General features: G+C 42.4%; 2 protein-coding genes across 8 annotated transcripts in view; both read right to left on the bottom strand.

Annotated features, from left to right (window-relative positions):
- Window positions 1–9811, bottom strand: part of ALDH18A1 (aldehyde dehydrogenase 18 family member A1) — a 39336-nt gene extending 29525 nt beyond the window's left edge. For 2 of the 4 annotated variants that reach the window (XM_065922961.1, XM_065922958.1), the window contains exons 1-2: window positions 9606–9753; window positions 6301–6416 (exon numbers count right to left, since the gene is read on the bottom strand). In XM_065922961.1, the coding sequence (XP_065779033.1) occupies window positions 6301–6388 (88 nt within the window). In that variant the 5' untranslated portion in view covers window positions 6389–6416; window positions 9606–9753. Of the gene's footprint in view, window positions 1–6300; window positions 6417–9605 lie in introns of all 4 variants that reach the window. The other 2 variants (XM_065922960.1, XM_065922959.1) reach the window with 2 other exon arrangements.
- A 3979-nt stretch (window positions 9812–13790) lies between these two features.
- TCTN3 (tectonic family member 3) overlaps window positions 13791–17509 on the bottom strand; it is a 47292-nt gene continuing 43573 nt past the window's right edge. For all 4 annotated transcript variants that reach the window (XM_065922965.1, XM_065922964.1, XM_065922963.1 and 1 more), the window contains one exon: window positions 13791–15888. In XM_065922965.1, coding sequence (XP_065779037.1) covers window positions 15652–15888 — 237 coding nt within the window. In that variant the 3' untranslated portion in view covers window positions 13791–15651. The remainder of the gene's footprint in view (window positions 15889–17509) is intronic.

A 17509-nucleotide genomic window follows, 5' to 3' on the forward strand; every position in this document is an offset into this window, starting at 1 on the left:
TCATTCTGAGCCACCTTTCAGACCATTCTACAATTCTACTATTACAGAGTAACCTCTTTCAATTAAATCAACTACTCTTACCTCCCTTTATATTTACAGACAGATTTCTCAGAATTTCTCTACCCAGTGCCTCCATCTCCCGACCACTGACTCCTCTAACTGTAACTGAGCATTCATCTGCTGTCTCTGCCTACACTATAAAAACTAGGATACAGCAGGCAGAACCCTATTCTCATGGACCAGATCACTGTGTGTTCTCCCTCTCTACATCCCTCACACACAAACCTGAGAAAGAACATTTTAAATGAAGTCATAAAGAGTCTTTTCTCTACTCTCTTAAATAACCATTTCTTTAAGTGACAATGTTTCAGATCTGTGGAGATTAAAGAAAGACGATATGGTCTTTTTTCACAACACACTTGTAATGTGGTTTCCAGCAGTAAGCCCATCACCTGGGATACAACTGGAGCTTGACACCCTTGCTAGACCTGTTCCTGGTGAGGGGATCCTAGAAACCAAAGGACCGGTGTTTTGTGGGAGTTGTTCCGTGGACAGCTCTTTCTTCATCAGGTTCATCGATACCCTGGCCTAGTCTTCAAGGATACTATCCTAAGCAATACACACACCTAAGTCTAAGTGTAAAAACTGTATACCTAATAGTTTTGGCCCCGCTGACCTGATGGAGAAAGGGGTGTAGAGGGAGAGACTTACACCCCTGGAGTCTGGACCTGTGGTTGTCAGTGGCTGTACGCAGCACTCAGAGCTGTACCCGTGCAGCATGCATCTCTCTTGACAGCTCTCAGGGCCTGGTGGCCACTTTTCTCTCTGTGCATTGTAGGACATGTCCTGGCCTAGAAAGGTGCTGCGCATGGGTGGGGCAACCTGAGAGGGCACCTCAGGGACACAGGTAGTGGCAAGCAGGTGAGTCCAAGCAGGCCAGGTTAGCATGAATGAAACTCCTGATCCACAGTCTGTATCAGCAGAGGAGGGTGGCATGGCTTGGTGCCAGGCAGTCAAGGGTCACTCTGGCGACAGGCAACTGGGTCACAGCACCTCAGGTTTAAGGAAAGGTTCAAGAAGAGGCCACATCTATGAACAAGGTTTTAAGCAAATAAAAGCTCAGTCACATCCAGTGGGCTCCGCACCAAGGAGCAGTCTATGGGGCCCAGGGCTTTCCCAGGTTTCCTATTCTGTGACAGTGTAACAATGCTGTCACCCTTCTTCAGGAAGATAGATTGACCCTATCTTCCTTGAGGGCATTTTTTACATTCTGCAATGTATTATACTTTTGGGGGTTCATATGAAGGACTGAGAAGGACTTGATTAGTTAGGAAAAATCCACGGCTTCTGAATAGGTAATCTCTTCCCATCTTCTAAGGACCTTTAGGCCCCAAGTCTCAAAGAAAAGCCATCTACTCCTGTTAAGGATGAAGGGATACCAAGGTACATATGTATACACATGTGCTGGGGGAAGGGGTTGCCCATATTCATTAAAAGTGCCACAAGTCACACTTCAAGGGAGAAGCCCTTTAGCTTCTCAGCATCAGAGTCCTAATACTCAGTAATGAGGCTGTGTTTCAGGCCTGAACAAGAAGGGACCTGGACATGGTTTCTATCTCCCTTCCTGGCATTCCACTTCCCTTTGTTTGTATCTATATGCTTTCTCATTTTGACTTTTCTCTTTTTTTCTCTTCTGCTCATCATCGTCAGTGAACATGGGGCTCCAAAAAAACCTGAATACAAAGAAAAATCTAGGGATAAGATCACAAAGTATCTCCTGTGAATGAGTCTAATGAGAATAAACAATAATATCAACAATAAAAACCCTAAAGTGAATACTTACTATATACCAGGAACTGTGTTAAAACCATTCCTACACCTTATACAGAAGCACAGCAAATCAGCAAATATGAAGGCAGTGTCTGACTCTGGAGTCAGACTTCCTGGGTTGGAATCTCAACTCCTTCACTTACTTGCTGTTACCTCATTTCCTCATACGGTTTTTGTGGAGGATGAAAAGAGTTAATGCGTGAACAGGGACTGGCATGAAGTAAACACGTAATAAATGTTAGGTGCTATACAAACATGTTAGCTATGACTATCATCATCATCATCTTTCTGAATTCTCATGAGTTGAGACTCAGGAGTTAGGTATTACTATGTATTAGTTATTATTATTCAGTTCAGTTCAGTTCAGTTGCTCAGTCGCTCTGACTCTTTGCGAACCCATGGACTGCAGCACGCCAGTCCATCACCAACTTCCCGAGTTTACTCAAACTCATGCCCATTGAATCAGCCCATCCAACCATCTCATCCTCTGTCGTTCCCTTCTCCTCCTGCCTTCAATCTTAGCCTCATTTTATACCTAAGGAAGCTGCGGCTCAGAGAAGTTGAGTAACTTATCAGCATTATCAGACTCCAAAAATGGCCATAATACTTGAAGCTGCTCCCATGCACAGCTGGAATCTATTTTCTCCTCTCCTTAAATACCAGCTGGCCCTATGACTTGCTTTGACCAATCCAGTGCAGCAGAGCCTGCACTTTATAAACAAGCCAAGCTGTTTACAACACTGTATAGAAGCCTGTTTTAACTTTGATGAGATTCAATTTATCAGTTTTTCATTTTATGGATTGTACATGTGTGCTAAGTCCCTATAGTCGTGACCTACTGTTTTCTATAAGCCTGTTTAAAACACTGTATACAAGCCTAGCTCTGTATAAACTCTGAGCTTAGGTCACAGAGACCTTGTCACTCCCAAGCTTGCTGTTCTTGGGAAGCACCATGTGAAGAAGCCATGGATGGCCTGCTGTAGGATGGGAGACCATGTGGAACAGAGATGATCTGTCACTCCAGCAGACTATCCCCTGGCCTTCAACAATCAACCCTGACCTGAGCCAAAGTTGAGAGCTGACAAGGACATGGAACCACTGTGTAGCTGAGTCTGTCCAAAATGCCAGCTCATGGAATTGTGACCTAAATCCATAGCTGTGGTCACTAAGTAAGCAGCAGAGGGAGTTTTCAAACACAGGGAGCCTAGTTTAAGAGCCTCAGCTTTTAAACTTTACACTCTTCTTTGCATGAAAGTTTCCCTTGTGGCTCAGATGGTAAAGAATCTGCCTGCAATGTGGGAGACACAGGTTCGATTCCTGGGTCAGGAAGATCCCTTGGAGAAAGAAATGGCAAACCACTCCAGTGTTCCTGCCTAGAGAATTCCATGGGCAGAGGAGCCTGGCAGGCTACAGTCCATGGGGTCGCAAAGAGTTAGACATGACTGAGCAACTACACTTGCATGAATGGGAAACAGATTTTTCCAACGGTAATAAGCTTGATTAGCTGGTAAGCAAGTCCTCTAGCAGAAAGGTTTTGAGATTTGTTGATAACATTTAGATGTTATCAAGGAGACTAGAAATTCAAAATATCATAAACAGCCTTTATAACTGGACCTCTATAAGCAAAAAAAAAAAAAAAAAAAAAGAATCTTGACCTAACTATCACACCTTATACAAATATTATTCAAAATGGATCATGGGACTTCAACATAACCACAAAACTTTTAGGAAAAAAACACAGAAGAAAATCTTTAAGATCTAAGGCTATAAAAGAGTTCTCAGATCTGACCTCACATGTACAATCCATGGGCTTCCCAGGTGGCACGAGTGGTAAAGAAACTACCAACTCAGGAGATGCCAGTGACTCGGATTTGATCCCTGGGTCAGGAAGATCCCCTGGAGAAGGGTATGGCAACCCACTCCAGTATTCTTGCGTGGAGAATCCCACGGACAGAGGAACTTGGTGGGTTACCCATGGGGTAGAAAACAGTAGGTCACGACTATAGGGACTTAGTACACATGTACAATCCATAAAATGAAAAACTGATAAATCTGCTCTCATCAAAGTTAAAAAAACAAAAACCACTTCCCCCTATGAAAGACCCTGTTAAGGGACTGAAATGGCAAGCTACAAACTGGGAGAAAATATTTTCAAAGCACAAATGTGACTAAGGACTAGTATCTGCTGCTGCCAAGTCGCGTCAGTCGTGTCCGACTCTGTGCGACCCCATAGACGGCAGTGCACCAGGTTCTGCCATCCATGGGATTCTCCAGGCAAGAACACTGGAGTGGGTTGCCATTTCCTTCTCCAATGCATGAAAGTGAAAAGTGAAAGTGAAGTTGCTCAGTTGCGTCCGACTCTTAGCAACCCCATGGACTGCAGCCTACCAGGCTCCTCCGTCCATGGGATTTTCCAGGTAAGAATACTGGAGTGGGATGCCATTGCCTTCTCCGAGGACTAGTATCTAGCAGACATTAAAAAACTCAAAGTTCAACAGTAGAAAAACAAACAATCCAATTAAAAATGACATTTCACTGATGAGGATATTCAGATGGCAAAATAAGCACATGAAAAGATGTTCAATCTCATCAGCCAACAGGGAAAAGGAAAACCACAGTGAGATATCATTATACACCTATCAAAATGGGTAACATAAAAAAGAGTGGCAACATCAGATGCTATTGAGGATGAAGAGAAAGTAGATTACTCATACACTGCTGGTGTGAATGTAAAATGGTACAGCCACTGCAAAAACTGTTTGGAAATTTCTTATGAAACTAACTACCACATTGTATCGAGCAGCTTCGGCTGCAAGCAACAATTCTTGTAAATTCTCTTTTTATTTCCATTCTGTTATGAATATTTTCTAATTTTCCATCTTATGACTTAGACACACCCATCACTTAAAAGTGGACATTTAATTTCCAAATACATGGGGTTTTTAATACTAATTTCTCATTTTGATACTAATTTCTCATTTAAATGTTTTCTTCTCTGCAATCATCCTGTTTTTTCAGTCTCCTAACTTTATTGAGGCTTTCAATGCCTTTCAGTGTGATCTCTTTTGTCACACTGCACTTGAAAATATGTGAGTTATTTTCAAATATCTTTCGCTATTTGTTTCTAACAGAATTCCACAGACTCTGTATGATTTAAATACCTTTAGACTATGAACGTTTTGCACCTAGTTTTATGTTCCAGGATATCTTTCAGTGTCTCCTAATCATAGTCTACGGGAACTTGAACAGGATTTGTATCCTACTATTCTGTGAAAATTGTGTAAATCTTAATTATATTGAATTCATTCATGGTGCTTTTCAGGAGTACCATATCCTTCTACTTTCCTGTATATTCACTCTATTAATTTTTAAGAGTGATATTGAAACTCCAACTAAAAATTTATCTACTTAAATTGTAAAATATAATGGAACTACAAGTAACCTTGTTCTATATTTTCCAAGTCTCCTGTAAATGTGTTAATCATACTTTCATAATTTAAAAAATAAAAAAGAGAGAGGAAAAAACTAACTACCACATGTAACCAACATACAATTCGGAAACTGAACTTTTGGACATTTATCCCAAATAACCACAACTATATTCACACAAAATCCTGGAGTACACAAATGTTCACAGCAGTCTTATTCACCACAGACAAAAAAAGTAACCAGATGTCCTTCAATGATGAATGGTTACACTAACTGTGGTACCCCCATACCACTAAATACTATTCAGTCATAAAAATGAACAAAGTGATACACACAACAAGAATCTCCAGAGATTCATGCTGAGTAAAAAGTCACCCCCAAAGGTCAGATACTGTATGATTTCATTTACATAACATTTAAAAATTATAAAAATGGAGAACAGATTAGAGGCTGCCAAGGATTAGGGACAGGAAGAAGGATGGCTAGGTAATAAAAATGGAAGGATTCCATAGTGATGGAAATCTTAACCTGCTTCTGTCCACATTGATACCCTGGTTGAGATACTGGGATAACTAGGTATAAGTGCTCTCTCTGTATTCGTTCTTAAAGTTGCAAGTGAATCTATAGTTATCTCAAAATTAAACACTTCATTACAAAAAAGGGAATGAACAAAAATAGCCTGCAAGAAATCTGGGGGGATTAAATAGAAGTAATATTTTATCTTTAAAAATTTTTTTAAACTTTGAGGTTTGTTTTTTTTTAATATACCGAAGCTGTAAAATTAATGTATACAACTTGATGAGTTTGCAGGTAAGTATACATTTGTGAAACCATCACCATAATCTATGCCATAACCTGTCTATCCCCTCTAAAAACTACTTTATTGATAAATACAAACACAGCATTTCATCAGTATGCTGCTTCCCTGCTTATTGCTTTTGTCCAGTTCTGCCAAATAACAATTTTTTCCTCTTTAAAACTTTGTTTTGAAACACACTTGGACCGAACCTCTCACATACTTAGGTTTCCTAAGATACCTACGAGATCTGTTGAGTATTGTGGACTGGACCCAGGGCAGGAGACGCTGGGTGAAAGACTGGAACCCAGAGCGGCAGACTTGACTCAACATGCTGTGAGGTGGTCACTGACCAAGGTATCTGCAGAATGCATTTAAAAAAAATAAACAATCAAAATACTATCTACTTTCATCTACCTCCCCACACTGAGAGTAAAAACTTGACTCTCTTGATCCAAACTCTTCTGTGTTAGAGGAACTCCTACCTCTTCTACATACAGAAAAGAGAGAAAAACAAACGGCTCCTTCCCCAAGCTCTGACTCTATTCTTCCTTGCTTAGGACCATCTTAAGTTTTTTTTCCTGTTTGTTTTTAGTAAATTAATTTCTATTTTTTGGGTGCACTAGGTCGTCCCTGCTGTGCATGGGCTTTCTTTAATTGTGGTGAGTGGGGGTTACTCTTCATCGCAGAGCACGGACTGCTCATTGTGGCGGCCTCTCTTGTTAGGGAGAGTGGGTTCTAGGCAGGCAGGCTACATTAGTTGTGGCATGCAGGCTCAGGAGTTGTGGTGCACAGACTTAGTTGCTTCGAGGCATGAGGGATCTTCCTGGACCAGGGATCAAACCCACGTCCCCTGCATTAGCAGGTGGATTCTTAACCACTAGACCACTAGGGAAGTCCCAGGACCATCTTAATTTTTATGGAAAAAAATGGGAACTAAGTATTATGAATATTTTGAGTGACAAAAAACATCTTCAAGGTATAATGTTTATCTACTGATATTAAATCTTCACTACAATTTCTATACCATTAGGGAGTCTTCAACCAATCAAAACAGATTCGACATTCCACAAGCAGCCACCTCCAGCTTCCTGCTCTCATCTCCCAAAAGAACTCTGAAAACCACATATTTGAAATGTCAGCTTGATCCCTGCTGACACAAGGAGAGGGAGGAAAGGTCGGAGGCTGCGGCTTTGTCTTTCTTCTTACTGTCCAGAGGAATCCAAGTATTGAATCCAAGGAATCCAAGTATTGAAGGATACTCTTCAATCCCTGGGAGGGAGTGGCAATACCTGTAAACGGCTGGCATCTGGAATGACCCTGGGCACACCTCATGGAGGATGAACACACAGCTAGTTTTCAGAGCTAGGTTGTGGGCATTTTCCCACTACAGGTCAAACTTAAGATTTTAGACAAAGAACAGTTTATTGCAAAAAAGGCAGAAGGTTTCTTCCTATGTGTGTGTATATTAATATATAAATACACATATACAGAGAGACTATGCCATTCATTATTGCAGCTCTTACACTACAGGGACATGGTTGTTTTCATGAGATAAGAAAAATCCTTTATCTTGCTTGTGGGCCTCCTTTTAACTTCTGCTGTAGGCGTTAACAGATATATTCTAACTCTCTTACACATGCCGCATGGTGTTTAAACATGCCTAAAAAGACTAGCATTTTGCCCTAAAGTGAAGAGAAACAAGGAATGGTTACTGCTCTTCAATTTATACTGCACAAAGGTACAGAAAGAAGAGAGAAGAGACTGGCAGGATACATCTGTCATATAAAATATGGCATCTATATAAGCAAGAGAAAGTGTTAAGTGCTGTCTTTGTTGACTTCAGATTTTGTGACAGTAAGGAAGGTTCCAAGAGAAAATTATTTGCGTAATACTGAAGCATGCTATGAGGCCATGATCTATGTTTGCTGCTTATACAAATTCCTTCTGAAATTGCTGCTAAGCAATTATTTATACATGAATTCACCAAAATAATTCTAGAAGAGCCAAAAGGGTAAAACAATCAAATAATGACCCTAAAATTCTAATTCCATCTCCTTCACAAACTTTCCCCAGCAACTCTAGCTTTCCCAAAAGGATTATAAACTTCCCACCAAAGGCATGGTAAATATGGGAAACAAGCTTTGCGCTTGCTAGCTGTATGCCTTCCAACCTTTTAAAGTCTCAGTCTCCTCATCTGTAAACCGTGGACAATAACAATAAGGACCTCATGGAATTATTGTGAGAGAATGTAGTAACTGCATTCCAAGAATGGAATGCCTGGATACAAGAGATGATCAATAAACATCTACTCTCCTCCATCTGTCTTTTAGACACTAATGTTATTATATCTTACAACACTTTCTTCCTTATTTCTTTCAGGACCTGTCACTGGAACAAAGAATTTCATAGCCTCTGATGAGCAGACATAGTCACAAATTATACTTATAGACTATTTATCTCTCTCTTATCTATGAAAAACCAAAAGCTCTGAATGTTTAAGGTCAGTCAGTTATCACGTTGAAGAGTGATGTAGAAACCAGGCCTCCTGGCCTCTCCCATCACCTCCGACTGACACCGCCCTCACTGCAAAGGATAGTTCATCCTGCCAGAATTTATTATGCCCTCTTAAGATAGATAGCTAATCCCAGGGAGCAAAGGGTATGTGTGTCTGTCTAGACCCCATGTCATCAAATGAAAAGCTCCCATGTTTTGACTCAGGACATTTCTCAAGTACTTCTTTACAGGTTCTGAACAGATAGTCCTTATCTTACTTACTTGAATAGAGAACTGAACTTTAGTCTCAACAAAAGTCGCCCTGGAACACAGGCTTGCTATATGGTTCACCAGTTAAAGACAAAGCCCCAATGACAGACCTCACCCCCTCTAGAGAGGGGAACGGAGATGGGGGAGGGGGATGGATCTGGGTCCGCCCAGCTCTGATGAGCCACGGAAAGAATTATCCACAGACCTCATGCCACACTGCAAAAGGCGGTCGTGAGCTAGCTCTCCCGCTGCGGGGTCGGGGAGGGGGGGTGGGGGGGAAGGTTTTCAAGAGGGGATCACGAAGGCCCAGGCAGGCCGCGCGGAACTGCACACAGGGCCCTGAGAATAGATGTGTGAACAGTTACAAACAGGGTGAAGCCCCACCACTCATGCAGGTGCACTAGAAGCTGGTTCCGGGATCCCGGGCCGAGAAGGGATCAGGCGCTGGGTCTTCAAGCCTCCATATGGATCAGTTTCTGCATCTGAGTGTATCCGAGAAGGTCTGGGAGTTCGAGTGCCCACAGCCCCCGCGGCCCTCGGGCCTCAGCGAGCCGGCGTGTGGCTATACAGCGCGGTCTGGGAGGCCCAGCCCGCCGCCATCCCTCCGAGCCCCCTCACTCTGCTCCCGCTCAGGCCGCGCGCCCCCGCAGTCCCCACGGTCGCCCGTGACCCGGCGCACACATCTTCCCTTGCCTCAGCCCGGGTGCCGCCTCAGCCCCCACGCAGGCGCCGGCGCCTCGCCATCCCCGCCACTGGCCCCGCCATCCTTGTGGCCCGCTCGTACCTGCCTCGCCTCAGCCGCCGGGCCCCACCACCCGGCCCGCACTCCACGCCACGCGTCTCTCGCACCGGCTTACTCCTGTTTTTCTTCCGTCCACGTCCCGCAAGATGACGTTACGTCAGCAGCGCTGGAGTAAACCTAGGCCGCAAAGCCTCCGCTGTTGACGCGAGGGGCTGGCTGATCCCGAGCTGCGCTGCGGCAATGGCGTAGGTGCATTTGGAGAATCGGGCCTGAGCTCCACGTGGCGAGCCCCGCCCGCCGAGACCCAGCAGACGCCAGGGGGCGGGGCCCGAGTGCTGTATGTGAACGTCCACGTCCCGGCGGCAGACCCGGACAGGGGCCACGGAGTGTCGCCCCTCGGACCTTCCCCGGGAGGCAGAAAGGATGCCTGGATTCCTCAGCTGCTGGTAGATCCCATACGATGTGTTTGCCAGTATTGATTGTTGTATCCCAGCCCCACCTCGGAAATAGATCGCATCAATTTGCACGTATTTGAGGATCCCGCACTCCAGGCAAACTAAAGCTGATTAAAATTTTGACACTGAGATTAAATGATTTGCCCCCTAGTCGCCTGGAGCTTTCCCCAAGGGTCCCAGCCCAACTATCGTTTAGCAACGGCATTGGTGAGGCTACTGTAAATACCAAAGTAGTAGTATTTAATCCCTGACAATTCACCCTTAAAATTAGAGTTCGGACTCTCTCCTTTTCTACTTGCAGTGTTTTCCTCAAAGGACATGTTTCTGCATAGACAGGCCTAGACGTAGCGCTGGGCACGTAGGGGGTTGGGGTGGGCAGAACACTTTGGTGGAGGTTTGTTAGGAAGGCATCTTGCCGGTTGTGGGGTAGTTCCTGAGAACAATGCTGAGCCTGTTCCTCATTCATTAAACGTTGGCTACTTTGTGGCAGGCACTCCCTAGGTTCGGAGGAAAACGGTCACCTTCTGGGAGAGGCAGATATGTGAGCAAATGGTTACACTATTTGATTAATGTTAGAGGAGGGGTGTCTGGGGATTCAGGCGAGTCTTTGAAAAGAGTAGACATTCGAATTGGGCTTTGAAGTAGTTCACGGAGAAGCGGGGAGCAGGATCGCAGGAGGAAGAGGGAATGGAATATCCAGAGGCAGGAGACGCCCTGTGAGGAGAGGCTACATGTGGGACGTGACTGGAAAGGTGTTTGGGGGAGGGGGAGGGGGGCTTTTAAAATTTTTGTGACACGCTAAAGGATTTGAATCTTATCATCCCCAAAGTTAGAGAACCCTGACTTTCAAAGTACTGGAGTGACATGATCAGCTCTGTGTGTCTGAAATCAGTAGAGAGGAGGGTTTAAGCTGGGAGCTCACTTAGCCTATTGCAAAGGCCCAAATAAGAAATGATGGCTGGGGAAAAGGCTCCAGAGGGGGACAGGGAGCATAAAGGAGGGAGAGCTGACTTTGTTCACTACTTGGAAGACGGAGAATGAGAGACAAGGAGGTGGTTGTTGCTGTTCAGTCGCTGAGTTGTGTCTGACTCTTTGTGACCCCATGGACTGCAGCAAGCCAGGCTTCCTTGTCTTTCACCCTCTCCCTGAGTTTGCTCAAACTCATGTCCATTGAGTTGGTGATGCCATCCAACCATCATCTTATTCTCCTCCTGCCTTCAGTCTTTCCCAGCATGGGGGTCTTTTCCAATGAGCTGGCTCTTTGCATCAGGTGTCCAAAGTATCAGAGCTTCAGCTTCAATGCTTCCAATTAATATTCAGGATTTATTTCCTTTAGGATTGACTGGTTTGATCTTCTTGCTGTCCAAGGGACTCTCAAGAGTCTTCTCCAACACCACAGTTCGAAAGGATCAATTCTTCAGTGCTTCTTCATGGTCCAACTCTCACATCCATACATGACTACTGGAAAAACCATAGCTTTGAGCATACGGACCTTTGTTGGCAAAGTGATGTCTCTAGGTTTATCGTAGCTTTTCTTCCAAGGAGCAAGAGTCTTTTAATTTCATGGCTGCAGTCACCATCTGCAGTGATTTTGGACCCCAAGAAAATAAAGGCTGTCATTGTTTCCACTTTTCCTCCCATTTATTTGCCATGAAGTAATGGAACCGTATGCCATGATCTTATGAATGTTGAGTTTCAGGCCAGTTTTTTCGCTCTCCTCTTTCACCTTCATCAAGAGGCTCTTTAGTTCCTCTTCCCTTTCTGCCATAAGGGTGATAGCATCTGCCTATCTGAGGTTGTTGCAAATCTGGTGGTGCTACAGCAGTTAGGAAATAGATGAGTTCTTTTGGGTGAAGGGTGAGAACACCGAACATGTGTTAAGTTTTGAGCATTTTGGATTTAAAGTAGAAGACACAAAAGAAATAAAACTACCCTCCAGAAGTTTCAGTAGGTACTTCAGCTTTTAAGATTCTCACTATGAACTTAGAACAAAATAGGTATCTGCGGGTATAGCTAAAGCCACTAGGGACAGAGGCTTTCTCCACTCAGGAAGTTCTGTTCTTAATGTGCCATAGTGGTTCAGACAGTAAAGAATCTGCTTGCATCAGGTGTCCAGGAGACCAGGGTTGGATTGCTGTATCGGCAAGGTCCCCTGAAGAAGGAGATGGCTACCCACTCCAGTAATCTTGCCTGGAGAATTCCATGGACAGAGGATCCTGGTAAGCTAAAGTCCATGGGGTTGCAAAGAGTCAGGCACAACTGAATGACTTAACACTTTCACTTCAAACCACACATCACCTTAAACTGTAATTGCCTGTCTGCTTTTCCTGCTAGAATATAAGCTCCTAAGAGCAGGAAAGTATACTCCTGGCTCATAATAACCAATAAATACTTGATAAATGAATGAATTTAATTTCTTTGGGCTTAGTAATACTGCCCTTGTCTATCTTCTATAATGCCTATATTCTATATAGTATATTCTACATATACTAGCCTACAGCATTGCTAAGATCAAATATGAAAATTCTTTAACATTGTCCAAACATTTTGTTTGTTTTCATTACTATTTTACTGTTAATGTTCTACTCCACCAATAAAGATGAGTGGGATATGTGACTGTGGATTGGGAAAAATCAAATACCAGAATTATAATCATTTGCCTTTCTAAAGAAATAAAGGAAATAAAAATAGTGAATATAAGTAAAAAAAAAATCAAGGAAAATATTTTAGCCATGGTATCTTCTGCATGTGATTTAAATAGAAAAAAGATTCTGTTTTGATTGGAGGGATTTTTGTCTCAGCAAGTGGAAATAGGGCTAGATATGACCAAAAAGTTACATAGGAAGTGGCTTATTTAGAACCCAAGTATAAGAAGACAGGGTTGAGGACTGCTTCTTCACATACCAGAGTACTAGGTTAAAGCTATCTTAGCCTCATGTGCTTTACTTGTAACAGAAATGTATTCAAACAAAACAATTTACTGGAAAGAGTAACTTATAGTTTCCAAGAGCAGGAGGTAAAATTGGACCTCTTAAGAGGTGGATACAAGGAACTAGAAGCTGGGAACCAAGACTCTCCCCCATCTCTGGGTTTCCTATTTACACTTATATCTGTACATCTGCTTTTTTCTCTGTTTAAGATACACTCTTCATTAGTGAACATTGGTAAAAAATGGCGTCCTCAGCCCTAAAATATCTTCAATGCCTATTCCCCACTGACTTTTAGACTTGGTCCTAGTTTCATATTCCTAGAGAGAAAATCTTACTGGCCTAATTTGCCCCAGGTCTCCATTTTTGGTCTAGTCAGCTGTGGCAGGGAGAGGAGGGGTCATGCAGATAACTCAAAGGCAGCAGAGCTCTGTGTGATGGGGGATCTAGCACGTTATAGACACGTTATATGAGCTGGCAATGTTAGGACAAACACTTAAACCAGTTTCAGCCAGACTATGGAATATCCTCTGTAGTTTTACAAACCAGGTTGAACATCAGAAGCACCAGGAAGGCTTTTGAAAAGATACAGATTCTTCAAGCAGGTGAATTAGAATCTCTAGATGCAGGGCCTAGCAATCAACATTTTTAAAGAACCCCAGATTATGATGTGACTACTTTTGGGAACTCCTGCTTTAAAAGACAAGCTTAAATGTCAAGCAAACAAATACATCAACAGAAATGGGAAGTTATTCATAAATAAGAAACATTCCTATATATGATAAACAGGGAGGGTTTTTTTTCTGGAAAGCAAATTATTTTCTTTAAAACACAGTTTTATTTTCTGATCATAAAAATCAAAAATGCTTATTAAGAAAAAGGTTCTCGTTTTAGACATGCTAGTCTTTCAGACTTTTGTTTGTCTAAGTACGTATGTATAAATAGTTTTGTTTTACAAAATTAGGACCGTAAAGTATATGTACTATTTCGTAGCCTATTTATTCACTAAAAATAGATCATGAGTATTTTCATATGGCAATAAGGACTGGTCTACTCAATTTTCAGTGGTTGTACAACATTTCAATCTATGGTTGTGTCATAATTGATTTAACTAATCCCCTATTGTTGGGACATCCGCCACCCCATAATGTTTAATAAGTGGAATTGTTGGGTTAAAGTTTATGAACATTTTTAAGGCTTTTGATACATATTAAATAGTTATTTGCCCCTCTCCAAGTGTCTCCCAGTTTATATTCTCTCTAAAAGTATTTGAGAGTGCCTGTTTTTCTACACCTGCAATGGACTACCTGGGATTTTAGTTTCATTCTATCCAGATTGCACATACCCCTTTACAGTAAAACTTGGTCCTTAAATTGAATACATGACTACAATAGAGGCCTTGTGCAGTGAGAGATGTCATATATAAATAAAGGGAGGTAAGAAGACTGCATTATTATTTAGATGAGAATAACGTTAAAGTTTCTCAAAGGTCTGTTATAAATAAGAGGAGTGACTGAAGATAAGATCACCATAAAATCTTATCTATGTTAAGCAGCTTTCTAATTGGAAACTTGGCTTATAAACTAAACTTGGCATATAAATCAGAGAGGTAGAGAGGAAAAGAATACTTGGGGGCATTCCTGCCTTAGAAGAGCAGATGTGCTCATTTCTGGTATAAGATCTGTCAACTACAAATTGGCACTTACCAAGAGCACTGCCAATGACTGAACAACAAAGGCATTTGCCATCTGCCTCTGGGGAGATTGAACCCTATGCTGCTATAGCTGTTGACCTTCAACAACCCCTGAGGGAGTTTAGGGTGGAGTGAGGCACTCTGTGCTCCAGGGAATCTGGTGGGACAGGTCTTTAGAGAGTTGGATGTTTTTTTCAGTTTCAGTTCAGTCCTCAGTCTTTGAGACCCTGTGAACCGCAGCACACCAGGCCTCCCTGTCCATCACCAACTCCCGGAGTTCACCCTAACCCATGTCCATTGAGTCGGTGATGCTATCCAAACATCTCATCCTCTGTTGTTTTTAGGAACAGATTGTTTAGGAACGGATGTTTTTAGGAACAGATTTTATGATCTCAACCCTTGCATCTCCTCATATCTAGAGAAGCACTAAATCCCTTCATGGTGATATCAGATCCTCATGACTAACAAAAAGCCTTTTGCAAAATGAGTGCTTTATGGTATTGAACTCCCCCTTCACCAAAACCTTACCTATTTCTTTCTCCCACTGCCACTTTGGAGCAGTCTCTCAGAGCTATCTGAGATGCTGCCTCTCGGGCTGCAGTCCTCATTTTGCCCCAAATAAAACTTAACTCACAACTCTCAAGTTGTACATCTTTTTTTAGTCGACAGATCTCATATAGTATAGTTTAAAAAGGTATGGTAGATCACAATGAGACCATTTTACACTCATTAGGATGGCTAAAATAAAAATAATAGCGAAAGGATGTGGAGAAGTTGGAACCCTCATATACTGCTGGTGGCACAGCCACTCTGGAAAGTAGTATGGCAGTTTCTCAGTAAATTAAACATAAAGTTGCCACATGGCCTAGCGATTCCACTCCTTCAGATAGGTCCTCTGTTTTCCTAAATGCTGTCCTCTGGTCATGAGCAGGTGAGGATCTGTTTAGCCAAAATAAGCAGGCTGCCTCAGAACTTCCCATGGGGAAAAGTGAAATCTGATTCTTCTCCTTTCTTCATTTAGTCTCTAGGTTGAGAACTCCAAGCAGTAAGAGACACAGGATAAGAATGGGAAAGATGGAGCCTCTTTGAGAGTCTGCTGCTCTGCTAAATGCCGTTTTGAAGGGAAAAAAGAAGTCGAATGGATATTTCCAGTCCATTCTGGGTTGGCCTCTTGGAGGCTCTGGCTTCTGGGTAATGTCCACAAAGGTCACCACAGTTGTCAAAGGTACTTCTGTTTCGGGCGGGGAATCCTGCAGGAAGAATGTCCATGACAGGTCAGTGCTTGGCACCCATTCAAACAGCCCTCCAATCTGAATGTTATTATTACTTCCCTGAATAAAGACCCAGAACAAACTGCTATGTAGTTCTCTTTCGGAGACACAGGACATTAATTACTTAGAAACAGCTGCACCAGAATTGTGACTACTCACACCTACCAAAAGACTAACTCCAGCTTCCCCTAGTTGGGGAGCTGGCCTGATAACAGAGAAGCCACTGCTTCTGTTACATGTTTAGCAACTCTACCTTATCATGTCCCAAAAGGCTCCAGGCTCTGAAACAGTATACATGTACTAGTGTAGGTAGTAGTAGCAATTTTCTTCCTTCTTCAGGTGTAGAAAGAAACATGAAACTTCATGGAAAAGGCAAAGAACTTCAGCAATGTAGATTTTTTAAAAAATCGGATTCACAGAATCTCAGGGTTAGAAAGGATCCTCCTAACCACCCACCAATCTAAGTCAAATGAAAACGATGCTCTCAGGAAAAGGGACCTTGTCAAGCTGACTCAAGTATCTAATCTAGTAGATGTAGCTTTGGGTAGATATGGTTGCAGCCTGATGATTGGACTCATGTTTATCTAAACTGAATTAATTCCCTTTGTTCCAACTCTGTTCACCAGGCAAACTTTTGATTATAATTTGACAGTAAGTAACTATCTTGTTTCTGTCCTCCTTCACTCTGATGCCACATATTATCTCAGCTTTGGCCTTTGGCAACAGTAAATGTCAGGTTCTAGGAACATAATTTTGCTTGATATAACCCTTCTACAGATAAAAATGAATGTGGGGCCAGTGCTGTGATAATTTTGCATGTCATACTAACTCTTTGGGCTTTTTTTTTTAAACAGTGAAGTTCATGCAGGGCTTGGTATACAATTAATGTAACTTCTGTGGCTCTGAAAGACCCACATGCATTCCAAGTACAGCCAGCTTAGGCTGAAGATGCCAAGGGTTTCCTGATTCCAGTCAGGCACTGAAGACTGGCTGAGACTAACCAGATTAAAAAAACGGGGAGGAGTTTATTACTGAAGAATAAGCAATAAACTTTCTTTAGACTGTAACTTACCAAAGGATTTCCTGTTTGGACTTTAATTTTTCCCTAGGAACTTCATAATGGGGAGAGGATGTATATTCAATTTTTGGAGCAAATCTTTTGCAGTTGACATTACTGAAATATGTTAATACTGTTGTTTAACCTCACTGCAGAATGACTGATGAGCTATATAAGCTGGGATGGCTAGAAATACTTTAGGATGGAAAATAGAATAGAGAATGAATTTTCAGTCTTGTGTTCAGTGTTACCTAAGAGTTGATTTAATTAATGTGCTGTTCTGACTCATTTCAGAGCCTTTGGGGGAGGGCAAGTTTTAAACTACCCACAAGCAGGAGGCGTTGTGGTTAAAACTGGGGTACTGAACTCATAATGGAAGAGTGCAGTTGTTCATTAGGAAGCTCCCTGCTGCACACTCAAGTCATCTCCACCTGCCTAGCATTTATTAGTGATAAAGCTGGAATTCTGATCTCCATCTGACTCTTTCTAATTGGTTTCAAACTCAGGTAGGGAAAAGTGTCATCAGCTCCTGCAAACTCCCAA

Source organism: Muntiacus reevesi, chromosome 2 (genome assembly GCF_963930625.1).
Source record: "Muntiacus reevesi chromosome 2, mMunRee1.1, whole genome shotgun sequence".
In the NCBI taxonomy this organism is placed as follows: domain Eukaryota; kingdom Metazoa; phylum Chordata; class Mammalia; order Artiodactyla; family Cervidae; genus Muntiacus; species Muntiacus reevesi.